Below are 12,346 nucleotides of genomic sequence, written 5' to 3'. Positions count from 1 at the left end.
TAAGCCCTGCGTCAGATGAGACCTTTGAGGAACCATCGACCCGACGGCAGCGCTTGCGTTTGTGCCTCGGTGCTGCTGGCTCCGTTCCTAGTCCCGGTTCCGATGCCGTCGCTTTCCCCCTTTACGCTTTATGACTCTGGCAACACTCCACTGATGTTTGTCTGCGAGTGCGACTCCATCTGTCTCTTCCGTCACTTTGTCTTTTTAACACCGCCGCTCGTCCCTGAGTGATTATCGCTCCCTTTGTCTCTTGTTTCCACTGGCAGCGTGGACGGATGCTCGTACACTAAGACTCCCACTTGAAGCTGCCATTTATTTTTATGGATAGCGCTTTTGTTTCCACTGTGTCATTAATCATAAATGCCTGTGCATAAGGGAGACTCACTAAGTGCTCTGCTTTTCACAAGACAGTTAAATGACAGTGGGGAAGGAAAAGAGGAAATTACACCTGTGACGCCGCCAACCTAAACAAATGATAATTACAAGCCAGGTCTGAAGAGATTATGTCGGTATCTGTATTTGATGGACTTCAGCTTTTAAATGCATTAATGCTTTACAGGAAACCATTCCTAAAAACAGGTTTACAGCCTCATGCAGCACAAATATTTACCAGAAAACACACAAGGTCCAAGTGACACAGCAGTGGTGGGGACGGGAGGACTGGAGCCCACTCACAGCCATCTCCACCTCAGCAGCTGCTGAGTTTATCATTATTTGTTTGTCTGGCGTTTGCATTGCTTGTTTCTAAGAGAAAAGTCAATGACCAGCGATTTTCATTATTGATTCATCATTTGCCATTTCTCACTTTAAATATTTGAGGTTTTCAGGTGTGGAGGGTTTACGTGTCTTTGTCATGTCCGATAATAAACAGAACTTGTGTTTTAAATCCCCACAGTGGTTGTTGTGTGGTTTGGCTGGGGGCACTTCCTGCAGCCATACAAATGCTCCTAACTCCTGAGCATCATAAACTACCTTTAAAACCTAACATGTGAGGAATGATCTGGTGGGCTCCACCTCTTGGTTTGTTACCACTGGGATCTGTCCAGCGCCAGTTGTCATGTGCTTATGTCTGATAATCCTTCTCGCTGGGTGAAGCCAGCGCTAAAGCTAAGATTAGCCCACATTCACACCAAGCAGTCGCGCGCACACGCACACTCTGTGTCACCATGATCAACGCTGGTTTCTGCAGGTCTGCTCTTGCGTTTAGTGGCTCAGTGGAGCAGTGCGGTGGGCAGAGAGGGCAGGAATGTGTTGCAGAGGAGCGTTACTTCTTGTCCCACTGCTTTATCTGAACGGGGCGCAGCAGGGAGCATCCGGCAGTCGTTGGAGGTACTGTGCTCCTGAATGGGGCATCGCACGCTGTGGGACGCTGACCCACAGCGTGCGATGCCGGGTGCATTCCTGGAGGATTACTTGGTCATGTGATCTCTGCATTTCTGCAGGGCGCCAGATAAAATGGCCACCAGCTGCAAAACTTTCCCAGTTGTGCTTGTGTTTAAAAACATGGCGTTACTCCTGTTGTTTACAGACTTTGAGAGAAACCGTACGGATGGCACCGTCAGTCTCATCTGTGTTAGGTCAAGGCAAAGTGCGTGACCACTATTTAGATCTGCACAGAAGCCTCTCTCTGTGTGTGTGTGTCCATACAAACGCCTGTTACCTAACACAATAACCCAAGGGGCATCCGTGTGTGTTTATATGAGACTGTGGGTCACACTTCTAACTGTACAACGAGCAGATAACCTCAGCTGACCGCTACCTGGCATCATCAGCCTGCTTCCTCACTAAACATCAGACTGGATGTTGGCGCCAGCCTCAGGACACCGCTTCAGTCTGCTCATTTCAAAATGAAATGGACTGAGCACCGCAGGAACAAAACACTGTCAATACTACTGCAAGAGACTGCAGCAACATATTCATTCACTCAATGTTTTATAATATGAAATGATTCAACTTCTTTAAACTCTCTGAACCAATGTAATGTGTGTATTAATGAAAGTATTTGATTCAACAGGATGAACATATTTCAGCGTCTGCCCCACAGGAACATCCTACCATTCGTGTCCTTTTACTCACTGCTCTTCAGAAAACATCTGCTACAACAACAGCTGAGCTCCTCTTACAGGGAACATCCCCAAACACTCTGACAGGTGATCCAGAGTCAAAAAATCTGTTGTAACACTTGTGCCATCCTCAGCCTCAGTCGCCTGGAGCGCCAGCGTGTGATCATGCTTTGCCAGCCTTCCTCCTCCTCCTCCTCCTCCGTGACTCATCCCGTCAGCGTGCACCTGCTCTCTCATCCCTCCTGCAGCAAACCGCTAAGGGGTGCGTGCACAGATTGGATGAAGGAAGGTAAATGTTTAAGGTGTGTAAGGATGATTTGCTGTGTGAACAGGACACAGGAGAAAGTCTCAGTGCAGCTCAGACTGGCAGAAGGTGAACCGGCCGCTGTGTTTAGACAGACCCAGGATAGTTGGAGCTCACTCTCCTAACACAGCACAAAGGCAGCTCTTCAGAGCTCCAGATGGCGAAGCAGCCAAGGCCGATGGCTGACTGTGGCTCGCGTTCATTCACTCTCCAGTTTCTCCTGTTCACGTGGCTTTTTACGTGGTGATGAGTAATGACAGCTCCATCTGAGCTACAGACACAATGGAGAGAAAGCAAATGTGGGCAGAGACGCTCTGCAAGGCCATGAGTGGGAGGGACACGGTCTGCGTGCACATGTGGGTCGTTCATGTTCTTGAACCAAAGGGATGAATCATCCACCACTACTCAACCTGCAGAGTCATTTGAAAACTTTTATTGCACATATGACAGTTCAATTTTCACAAAAGATAAAAGGTAAATTTTGGGCTTTGCTTTGAGCAAAGTAAAGTCTTGTTACCTCGTGGCTACAGTTCACCCAGATGCTGCTGGGTGTATGGGCCTGACCCTCCCTGAACGCCTCTGGCCACAGACCGTGACTCTACACCACCTAAGCCAGCACCATCCCTGCTGCTGCACCTTCAGCTCCAGACACCAGCCTGCAGCTGACAGACAGACAACACGTAAAGCTTGTAAAGAGCCTCACCGACCTCCAGGAGATTTCACAGCAGGTAGTGGTGGGGGTGAAAGCTGTGAAGCCAAGGTTAGGCTGCAGGGCGCGTTACGTAGCTCCAGCAACCACGCTGGAGGTCAGAGAATGCACAATTACAAGCCAGAACGTCAGGTGATCATCTTGGGAGTGGAGTGCTTGACCTGTGCAGTCACACTGTCATTAATGAGAGCACTGCTGAAAGAGCAGACTGAGGGAAAGTGAGTTTTACTGCTGTGCCCCAAATGCAAGTTGGACTAAATCAGACAGAGAAGAGGAATCGCTGTAATTATATTAAGAATGCTCAACATTTTGTGTTCATTGAGATTTACTATGAGGTAAAAGAGATCATACATCTATTCTCCTGACATTGTGTTTATTGCGGCCATAAATATCGCCAGCTTCTATTGTGTGAGCTGAGGCAGAGCAAAGAGACGAAGGAGATAAAGAGGAATTAAAGCAGTAACTGGGTGTTGCACTGAGCCTGCGACGCCTTCAAGACAATGTGGTTTTGGGAGCCAGCTCACCACAGCGAGTCTGAGCCTCTGTCACAGAGCCCCCGTTTCACTTACAAGGAGCCTGGGACACAGAGCATGTGTCACCCGTCTGTCAGACAATATGTCAACTCAGCTAAAATACTGCTGCTAAATGTGGCTGCAGCCTCTTCAAGGCCTGAGCATCGCTGCTTCATCGCCTCCACGCTGCCTCCGTCACTTCTCCTGCTTGCTGAGCGAGGTGCTATATCCAGGAGCAGACTGTGAAAGCGCTTCCCTTCACAGAGCCAAGAGCTTAGGAAGCGATGCAACCAGGAAAACACATACATCATTAAAAGCCTCATTTCACCATGAGATGCTGCCTCTGTGGCCATGTGTACACACACGCACCCTGCACAACAGCCACCATCAATGATTCAAACACACACACAGCTGATGCAGCTCCATGTCAAAGCTGGACCACACGCCGTCATCACAGCGCCGGCCTCCTGTCGTCCAACGCTGCATTCAAACGCACGGGTCCGTGTACAAAACGGGTGCCAGTGCATTCGTCTCAAATCAACTGCCAGCACACTGAGGCCTTCCTCTGGTCAACAGGAGCCACTGTTTGGATCAAGTGTGATCACTACTCAACACAACCTTGCTCCTTCTGAAGAGCCGTCACTGTCGTGTTTAGCAAAAAGACAATAATGAGAGTCTGGTTAAAATAAGTGAAATGCATCTATTCTAGCTTTCACTAGGGGCCACCATCACAATACATTAGACTCATGTGGATGCACACAGAGCCATGGAGCACAGGCCCGTCATGCAACATGAAGTCAGCCTGCAGCCATTCACATCCTGTTCAACACAATTCAGATGGGATTAGGAAACGCGCAGTGCGTTACAGCAGACGCTGGTCGGATGAAGTCACATTAGGGAAGTGCTGAAGATGCACATTGCAAGACTCTCACTGAAACAAATTGAATCATCAAGTTTTCACCCCTAGAACCACAAAAACACTGAGACCCTCTGAGAATTTAGAGGGGGGGGTAGAAGAGCGTGGGTCCCCAATTATCAGGCCATACGTTTTTAATGGGTTCGCACCTTTTTAGGAGCCTGCAGCTTTTACAGGGTGCTAAATGGCCAACGGGACTAACAGACTCCAGATCAGCGCCTTCTTAGAACCCACAGTGTGTCACAGCAGCCTTTTGTGGTTATGTTTGCACAGGTTGACATCCAACTGTGATTAATCCTGCAGAGCGTTCTCTGTAATCATAATATATTCACACAGCACATGTTCAAGCAACAAGCCATAAAACACGAATCTAGTTTTATTTATCCAACACAGCCCTCATCCATGGAAAACACCCAGATGAGCCCTAATCCCTGACCTCAGGCCTCACCCTAGAGCCCTGGGCCACAGACCAGTACCAGTATGTGGCTCAAGTGGTATCGGGCGGCACAGAAACAAATACATCACTTACATTATTTCTGTTTTATTTATTATCTGGTTGCGAAGTGTTTATTTAGGAAAATGACCACGACTCGCTCTAGCCGCATGTCAAGACGCTTGCCTAACACGCGGTCCATTACGGTGTGCAGGATAAAGAGCCAGTGATGAGACAGAAGAAGGCAAAGAGAAAGAATTTAATTCAACAGACACTAGCGGTTTCCTGCTTGAAACATGGACTTATACGACAGGTTGGTCCCACGCCCCAAGTGCGCTCTGCGCAATAAGGCCATGGAGCCTTTTAAACGGCTTCACCTACAGGCCAAGCATTCTGCACGTTGCATGTACGCTGCTGCTAATAAAGCTGCATGCACAGTGGATTCAAGCCTATTATTACATTTAGAAAGTACCACCGGTCGTATCGTTCATTCTGTTGTATTTACCGCCACATCTTAAAAGGCCGGTCCGTGAAAAGACTGTGACATTAAACCGGTCCGTGTGCAGGAAAGGTTGGGACCGCTGATCTATTACACAAACTCCACCGGCAGCTTGAGCTGCTGAGGTTTTAGGCCAGATTAAATCAGCTCCCTCCAGAAAGCGTGTTTTCCCAGATCTGTCAGAGACGGACTGATCTCTGGATAATATGGCTGACGAGAAGGTGCGGCCCTGGTGATATAAATATCATGTGTCACAGCACTGCCCTGTAGAAGGGCGCTGGAGCAGGAACCCATCCAAAACCAACTAATAACACCTCGCAATATCCGTTTCCATTGCAGAACACGACTACAGGTTCACAACCGAGGTCAGTGGGAGCGGAATCCAAGGCTCCTCTGAATGAGACTGTAAAGCTCGACCTAAAAATGGCCAGTGCATCTTCAATTGACTTGACCTATAACAGGAGTATCAGCCAAGACTTCGGAGCAAACTGATGAAATCACAGCAAAGCCTCAGCATCTGGAGGCTGCTCTCGGCTTGAAGCTGGAACTCCAGGTCCAGGATGCACACGTGCTCAACGTGAAACCAGCTTCTTCTGCGACACAAGCACGTTGCCTCTTGTTTGCTTCCTTCACGCAGGCCCTGAGGTTTCTGAGAACCCGGTGACTAAGGCCTGACGTGTGTGGGCTGACAGTATGAACAATGGCCTCTACAACCGTGCTGCTATAAAACTGCCAATGCCAATTTTTTTAAAGCTTTGAAAGGGAAACGTCTTCTTCCATGTGTTTGCATGGTGGGTGTTTTTGCAAGAGGCCCCAGCTGTAAACCAGGTGACAGTGCTGGCTTTGACAAGCACCAGGAAAATGGCTGGATAAAAAAAAAAAAAAAAGGTCCCAGCTGACGCACGGCAGGGAAGAACAATGTAAAGAGGGAAGGAGAGAAAGTGCAGCAGCCGAGTGCAACACGGGCTGTGTGACATGTGGATGAGGTCTCTGCATGGACTAATTACACACATGACGTCTCCATGGGAGAGCGATGAGATACACATGGTCAGCTGGGAAGGAAGTTCATTAATAATACATTAAGAAAGGTGCTGTATCCGTGTTAGCTGACAGAAACCTGCTGTGACCACAAGCTCCATCCTGACATAGCATTAGCCACAAGAGCTGAATGAAGCCTGACAAAAGTACATTTATCAATATACACAATATACACTAAGCACATATGTAACACCTCATCCAGGAAACCACAGGCAGCTTACTCAGCTAAAGACAATAATTATTATTTGAAAGAGTCGACAGAGGAGTTAATTATGAGATCTGGCCCAGCATTACCTGGCAACAGCAGCTATTTATCAGTCTTTGTGACACAGCGGCTGCGTTGACGGATGAGAGAGCACTTCACTGTGTTCAAGGCCTTTTAGTGAAGTCTGTGTGTGACCACACTTTCATATGTGGGAATCGGGGACGGCTAACAGGAGCAGAGCCCTTAGTTAGCACTGACTTCAGACTCCAGGTCTGTGGTCACGATGCTGAAACCTAAAACGCAGTGAGCGCTGTTGTGCCGCCGCTGCACGCGTTGGATCCTGTGCTACTCCTTCAAACTCTTGGTCAGTCCTCTTAATCTGAGCTGTGAGATAACACACAAACTGGTTTTTAGGTAATCATCCAGGACCAGATTAAGTATCTGCAGACAGCTCAGTTTCCTTAATAAAGGACAATTTGCAGACAGTGCGTGCTTTGAGGAAGATGTGCTGTCGTCTGTAATGTCCTCCGAGGCCCAGATCTGGGGTTTTATACCAGACTGAGTCATGTTAGAGGGCCAGTGAATTTGTTACGTGGGATCAGAGTCTGTGGGTCAGTGTCCTGGAAGAAGAAGCTGTGTAGATCTACAGCCACACACACCGGCGGAAGCCCTCGTGATCTGGAGGATGTGAACGATCGTTCCATTAGTAAAACATTAGGTATGGATTATCCTCCTCTTTGGGAAGCTGACGTGGAAGTGAAACAGTGAGGAGGCTCCCTGGATAACAGCTTTGTTTACACAGCCAGGAGGTGAACTCAACGTCTACAGAGTGAAGCATCCACTGCAGCGTGTGAAAGTTAGGACGCGTCCGTCAGTGTAACAGCTGGGCAGACGCCACCGCCGCCGCCGCCGCTCCTTTACCTGACCGCCCTGCGGCTGAAGGTGATACGAGAGCTTATGAACCTGATCCCAAAGTCAAAGCCACTTTTACTGTCATCTGAAAGGAAAGACTAGAAATGATGCACACTTTACAGGTAGAAACTAATATTTGGTCTATTTCTTTTAATCGTATTGAAAGTTAAAGACATTTCCTGTTGACTGACTATTGGACTGGATCTGGGCCTAAAGCTCTGACTTCCTACATGAACAGCAGAGGAGCGTGTGGAGTCTGAGGCTGTTACTGTGAAACTAAAGACGCCGTCGCCCCTGGAGCTGGTGGTGTTTCCCCATCTTCAGGGTGGATAAATATTTAGTGGTCGGGTGTGAGAGCGCTCCACTACATCATCTTGTGGGTAATTGTGCGTAACTGTGTGTGTGCTGAAACCAGCCTTTGAGCAGATTTCTTCCTCCCTCCCCCGACAGCGAGGCTGTGATCATTTAGCGAAGCCCCAGAGGAAAAGCCACATGTGCCTCCCACGAGACCAAGGACCCAGTTCACTCACACCATCACCGCTTGTGTGTCAATATACTCACAACTACTGCAGGTTTGGTCTGTTAGAGAAGAAGCTCATCTGCCACTGAACACACTACAGTAAAGTCCAGCGCTTGGCAGGTGCTGTTATTTAAACGGGCCCCGGTGCGTCTCTGCAGTAAACACAGCTGCCGGCCCGTGTGTTATAGGCACCGTGCTCTTCCAGCCTAAACGAAGCTGTGTTTAACCTAGTGACCCACAGCCCCCGGCTCTGCTGCTGCCACAGCCTGGGTGCATCATTAGTGACTACCTCTGGATAATTCAGGCCACTGCTCAGTGTGCATCAGCTGGAAGAAGCCAGCCTCGCTATTAAACTGACCAAATCGAGCCAGGGCGCCGGGCCGTGCGAGGGGGGCTCGTGTCGGACTCAGGTCACTTCATCTCGGACACAGACACAAACTCAGCTTTGAGACGCAAACAAACTAAAGACGAGGAAAACGCACAAGCCGTGCGCAGCACTCAGTTCATCGCGGGTTCGTCCTCTGCGTCCGTCCGTCCGTCCGTCCGTCCGTCGCGGGTTCGTCCTCTGCGGGTCTGTCCGTCCGTCGCGGGTTCGTCCTCTGCGTCCGTCCGTCCGTCCGTCCGTCCGTCGCGGGTTCGTCCTCTGCGGGTCTGTCCGTCCATCGCGGGTTCGTCCTCTGCGGGTCTGTCCGTCCGTCGCGGGTCCATCCGTTCGTCCTCTGCGGGTTTGTTCTCAGGTTTGTCCTCTGTGCGTCCGTCCATCGCGGGTCCATCCTCTACGGGTCCCGCTGACGGGCACGAACGTGCGCCGACCCTCCCCACCTTGAGCTAGCACTGGGCTCCACCTGCCTGCTGTTTGGGCGGCCATTTCTTTTGGGATGGTGCTTTGTAACTCCCCCCACTGAGAAACTTTTCTTGGAGGTTGAAGTGGAGAAGCGCGAGGCCTGAGGCACAGGATGCCTCTTAAATTGTGAGTCAAACTAATGGACTGCTTCCATCCACTGTGGCGCTGACCTCGCTTGCTCCCTCACTCGTCGCCTCTCCAACGCTCTCATCCGCGGCCCCTCCCTCTGTCCTTGTCTCTTGTTGGGCCAAACATCTCTATTCACTTTCTTCCATCCACACCCCCACTCTTGTTTTTGCTCTTGTGCCTCAGGACACAGAAGCACAATGGTTGGATCAGCAAAGAGACACATGTGCTCAAAATACTCGTTGGTGATGGGCTCCGGTCCGAGGTCTGTGCTCTAAAGATAAAAGCACGGGCTCAGATCCGTGCGTACCATTAACAAGTAGGAAGTCAGCTGACCACCTAAAAGCAGCGGAGAGCGTTTATTACATGAACACAACACGCTTCGCCAAGGAAGAAACCCAGGGTCCAGAGACGCCAGCGCAGGGGTCTGACGTGCTTCATATTCAGTCTGTATCTGGCTGTAACTGCTGCACGGATCATCCAGGGTTTCAAAGCCAAGAGGCTCTAACACAGCGACACCGTCCGTGCATGCGGCTCTGACACAGGCCCGAGTGAGCAGCTACACGCAGGGCGCTGGACCCGACAGCGCCGTCTCCTGACTGCGGTCTTGTCATCTGGTCAGGCTTCCCTACAGTTAATCCAGTCTCTTTCAGGATCACAAACCACAACTGGTGCTTCGGCAGCTTCTTAAAAGAAGCTGTGGCTGCAGCCGCTCCACGCAGGGAAGCGCCGCCGCTCAGCTGATAAAAAGGCAGCGCTCTAAATCACACACAGACAATCTGTCCAATACAATGTGTGAAGCTCTAATTCAGGAAACTCCAGTGTGTTTGTTGTGAGGCTGACTCAATGCATTTGGCTTTGAAGCGGACCTGCTGTCTCACCAGAACCTTGGCTGAACACGCCATTTATTTTTACATTAAGGCAAAGGACGGATCGAGTAGGACGAGTTCTGTAGGTTGCATGTGAGCGAGGAAGAGGAATGGCCTGTGACTGTGGGATTAGAGGCGCATATGTGGTTTTCAGGCTTGCCTAAACACGTAGTGTACGGGTCCCGTCACGCTGTCAAACAGTCAAGCATCTCTGTGACAACCCAGAAGTCCCAGAACCAGTCAGCCGGCTGAGGCTGCCGAGCTCCTCATTCACATGCTGCAAAAGAAGAGCTTCATTCCAGCCACAGCCAGTCAGTGGCACGGCCCCCCCCCCTTCAACCCTCGGACTGTCACAGCCCCCCTCCCCCTTCAACCCTCGGACTGTCACAGCCCCCCCCCCAACCCTCGGACTGTCACAGCCCCCCCCTTCAACCCTCGGACTGTCACAGCCCCCCCCCTCAACCCTCGGACTGTCACAGCCCCCCCCCCCCTTCAACCCTCGGACTGTCACAGCCCCCCCCCCCTTCAACCCTCGGACTGTCACAGCCCCCTCGTCACGTCCAGGTCCAAGGTGTGGGGCAGGTCCAGCAGCCGCTTAGCAGAGCAACACATGGAAAACCACCGGAGCTCAATGAGTCCGTCTGCAGCGGTTTCTCACACAGGGGGAGTCACTACCTGCAGACAGAGGGCTTTAATTATAGGGCCTGAAACGCAAAACAGTCAACCACAGTTTAATCCACCATCACATTCTGCAACTAAACCAGGATTGAAAGGAGTTTATTGGTCTTTCTGCTCATAATTAAATGCTTATCCTGCTCCTTCCTTCCTATGAAGTTAAGGTGAATCTCTGGCTCACATGTTGGGACTTCCCCGTGGAAACATTCCCACGCATTGTGCACTGCCGTGGATAATATTCCAAGCAGCCTGGATGAAGCCCAGGAGTCACTAACGACGACCAGATGTGCAGGGCGCGTGACTCACGAGCTCCGTGCCCTGCCCTTTAATCTCTGCAGAGAGTTGCCAACCGCCACTGGGTTAAAGCGCACAGCTCCGCGCGTCCACGCGAGAAAGCGAGTCTCACCTGCTCAGCTGTTAACGCAACAACTGGCCTCACGTAGAAAGACGCCGATGCTCGTCTGCTGCCACCGAAAGGCTCCAAACGGCCATTCAACATTCTCCATCACCACTAGTCCCTGCCACGCATTTCGTGCGTTCGTGTGCGTTGGAGCGCGCACGTGCGGGACATTAGGAGTGAAAACGTGGAGTGACACAACAACCACACGCCAGCACTGCAACACTTACTTGCCAATGACCTCGCAGAGCTCGTACACGTCTTCAAAGAGGATGTCGTCGTCCGCCATAGTCCGACCCCGGCTGGGGACAATTATGCCCCAAAACGCGCGTCCTGGTTGCGTTTCCCAGCAGACGGTGCGAGCGGAGGCCACAAGCGACTGACCGAGTGACGGGGAAACCCGACACCAGCGCCCGCAGCGTCAGCGGAGCGTCCGCGAAGAGTTCCCAGGACAGCTTCCAGCTAAATCCCAGCGGTCCGCCCGCCTCCGAAGCGCCGCGTCGCCGAGAGCGAGAGCACGGGAGAGTCCTCCGGTTCGACCCCGCCTCTCCCCGCGGGCTCCCGCTTTCTCAAAAGCCAACGGTCGGCTGTCAAACACGCGTCGCAGCCGACGAGCCGCCCGAGCCACGGTACCGCTGCTGCGGGCACGGGGTGAAGGCTCCAGCAGCCGGCGGGCTCCAGACGGTTCCGGCTCGGCTCCAGGTGGGCTGCGCTGATCTTCACATCCCGAACTGACGCTGCGTGCACTTTCGTGTTGTTCAGGGATCCATGGAGTCCCCCTAACGTCTAGCCGACGACGCAGTCCAAGTGTCCGTAGTTACTCTTGCTGCCTCTTTCCCGCTGTTCGGGATCACTTTCCAGCCGTTGGTTTGGGATTTATTCCCCCCAACCGTCGCCTCGCGCACCCGGACGTTCGGCTCCAAGGAGCTTCCAGAAAACCAAGCTCCTCCCACACGCGGGTGGCGAAACTGCGTCGTTTCTCTCCATTTTGGCGCCTCGCCGTTACCCAGGATCCCCCTTGGAGACGTTTAGGATTTGAGCCAAAATGGCGGACTGGCGGCGCCATAAAGTCTATAGTAAAACCACAGTTTCCCTAAAACCTTAAATTGAACTAATAAACATGAAGAGTTCCAGCCGGAAGCGACAATGGATTTCCAAAAACATTAACCTCATGCTGCATTATTAAAAAAAATGTTATCTGTTCAGCTGTTGATTGTCTGCTTTTAAATCAGTAAGACGTCTACCCCTGTTTTAAAAATATAACACTAAATCCTACTCCAACAGAGGAAACACTAAAACAGGAGTTTAGCCATTAGTGGATTCA

At 51.1% G+C, this 12,346-nt stretch overlaps 1 protein-coding gene across 13 annotated transcripts in view; it reads right to left on the bottom strand.

Moving 5' to 3' along the window:
* The window catches only part of caska (calcium/calmodulin-dependent serine protein kinase a), a 51,821-nt gene extending 39,705 nt beyond the window's left edge, over window positions 1-12,116 (bottom strand). For 7 of the 13 annotated variants that reach the window (XM_029137175.3, XM_029137183.3, XM_029137181.3 and 4 more), the window contains exon 1: window positions 11,253-12,115. In XM_029137175.3, the coding sequence (XP_028993008.1) occupies window positions 11,253-11,311 (59 nt within the window). In that variant the 5' untranslated portion in view covers window positions 11,312-12,115. Of the gene's footprint in view, window positions 1-11,252 lie in introns of all 13 variants that reach the window. The other 6 variants (XM_029137179.3, XM_029137185.3, XM_029137186.3 and 3 more) reach the window with 3 other exon arrangements.
* Window positions 12,117-12,346: the final 230 nt, after the last annotated feature.

This window comes from Betta splendens, chromosome 21 (genome assembly GCF_900634795.4).
Source record: "Betta splendens chromosome 21, fBetSpl5.4, whole genome shotgun sequence".
NCBI lineage: Eukaryota > Metazoa > Chordata > Actinopteri > Anabantiformes > Osphronemidae > Betta > Betta splendens.
The sequence above is the reverse complement of the archived record's forward strand: the minus strand, read 5'-3'. Positions and strand labels throughout refer to the sequence as shown.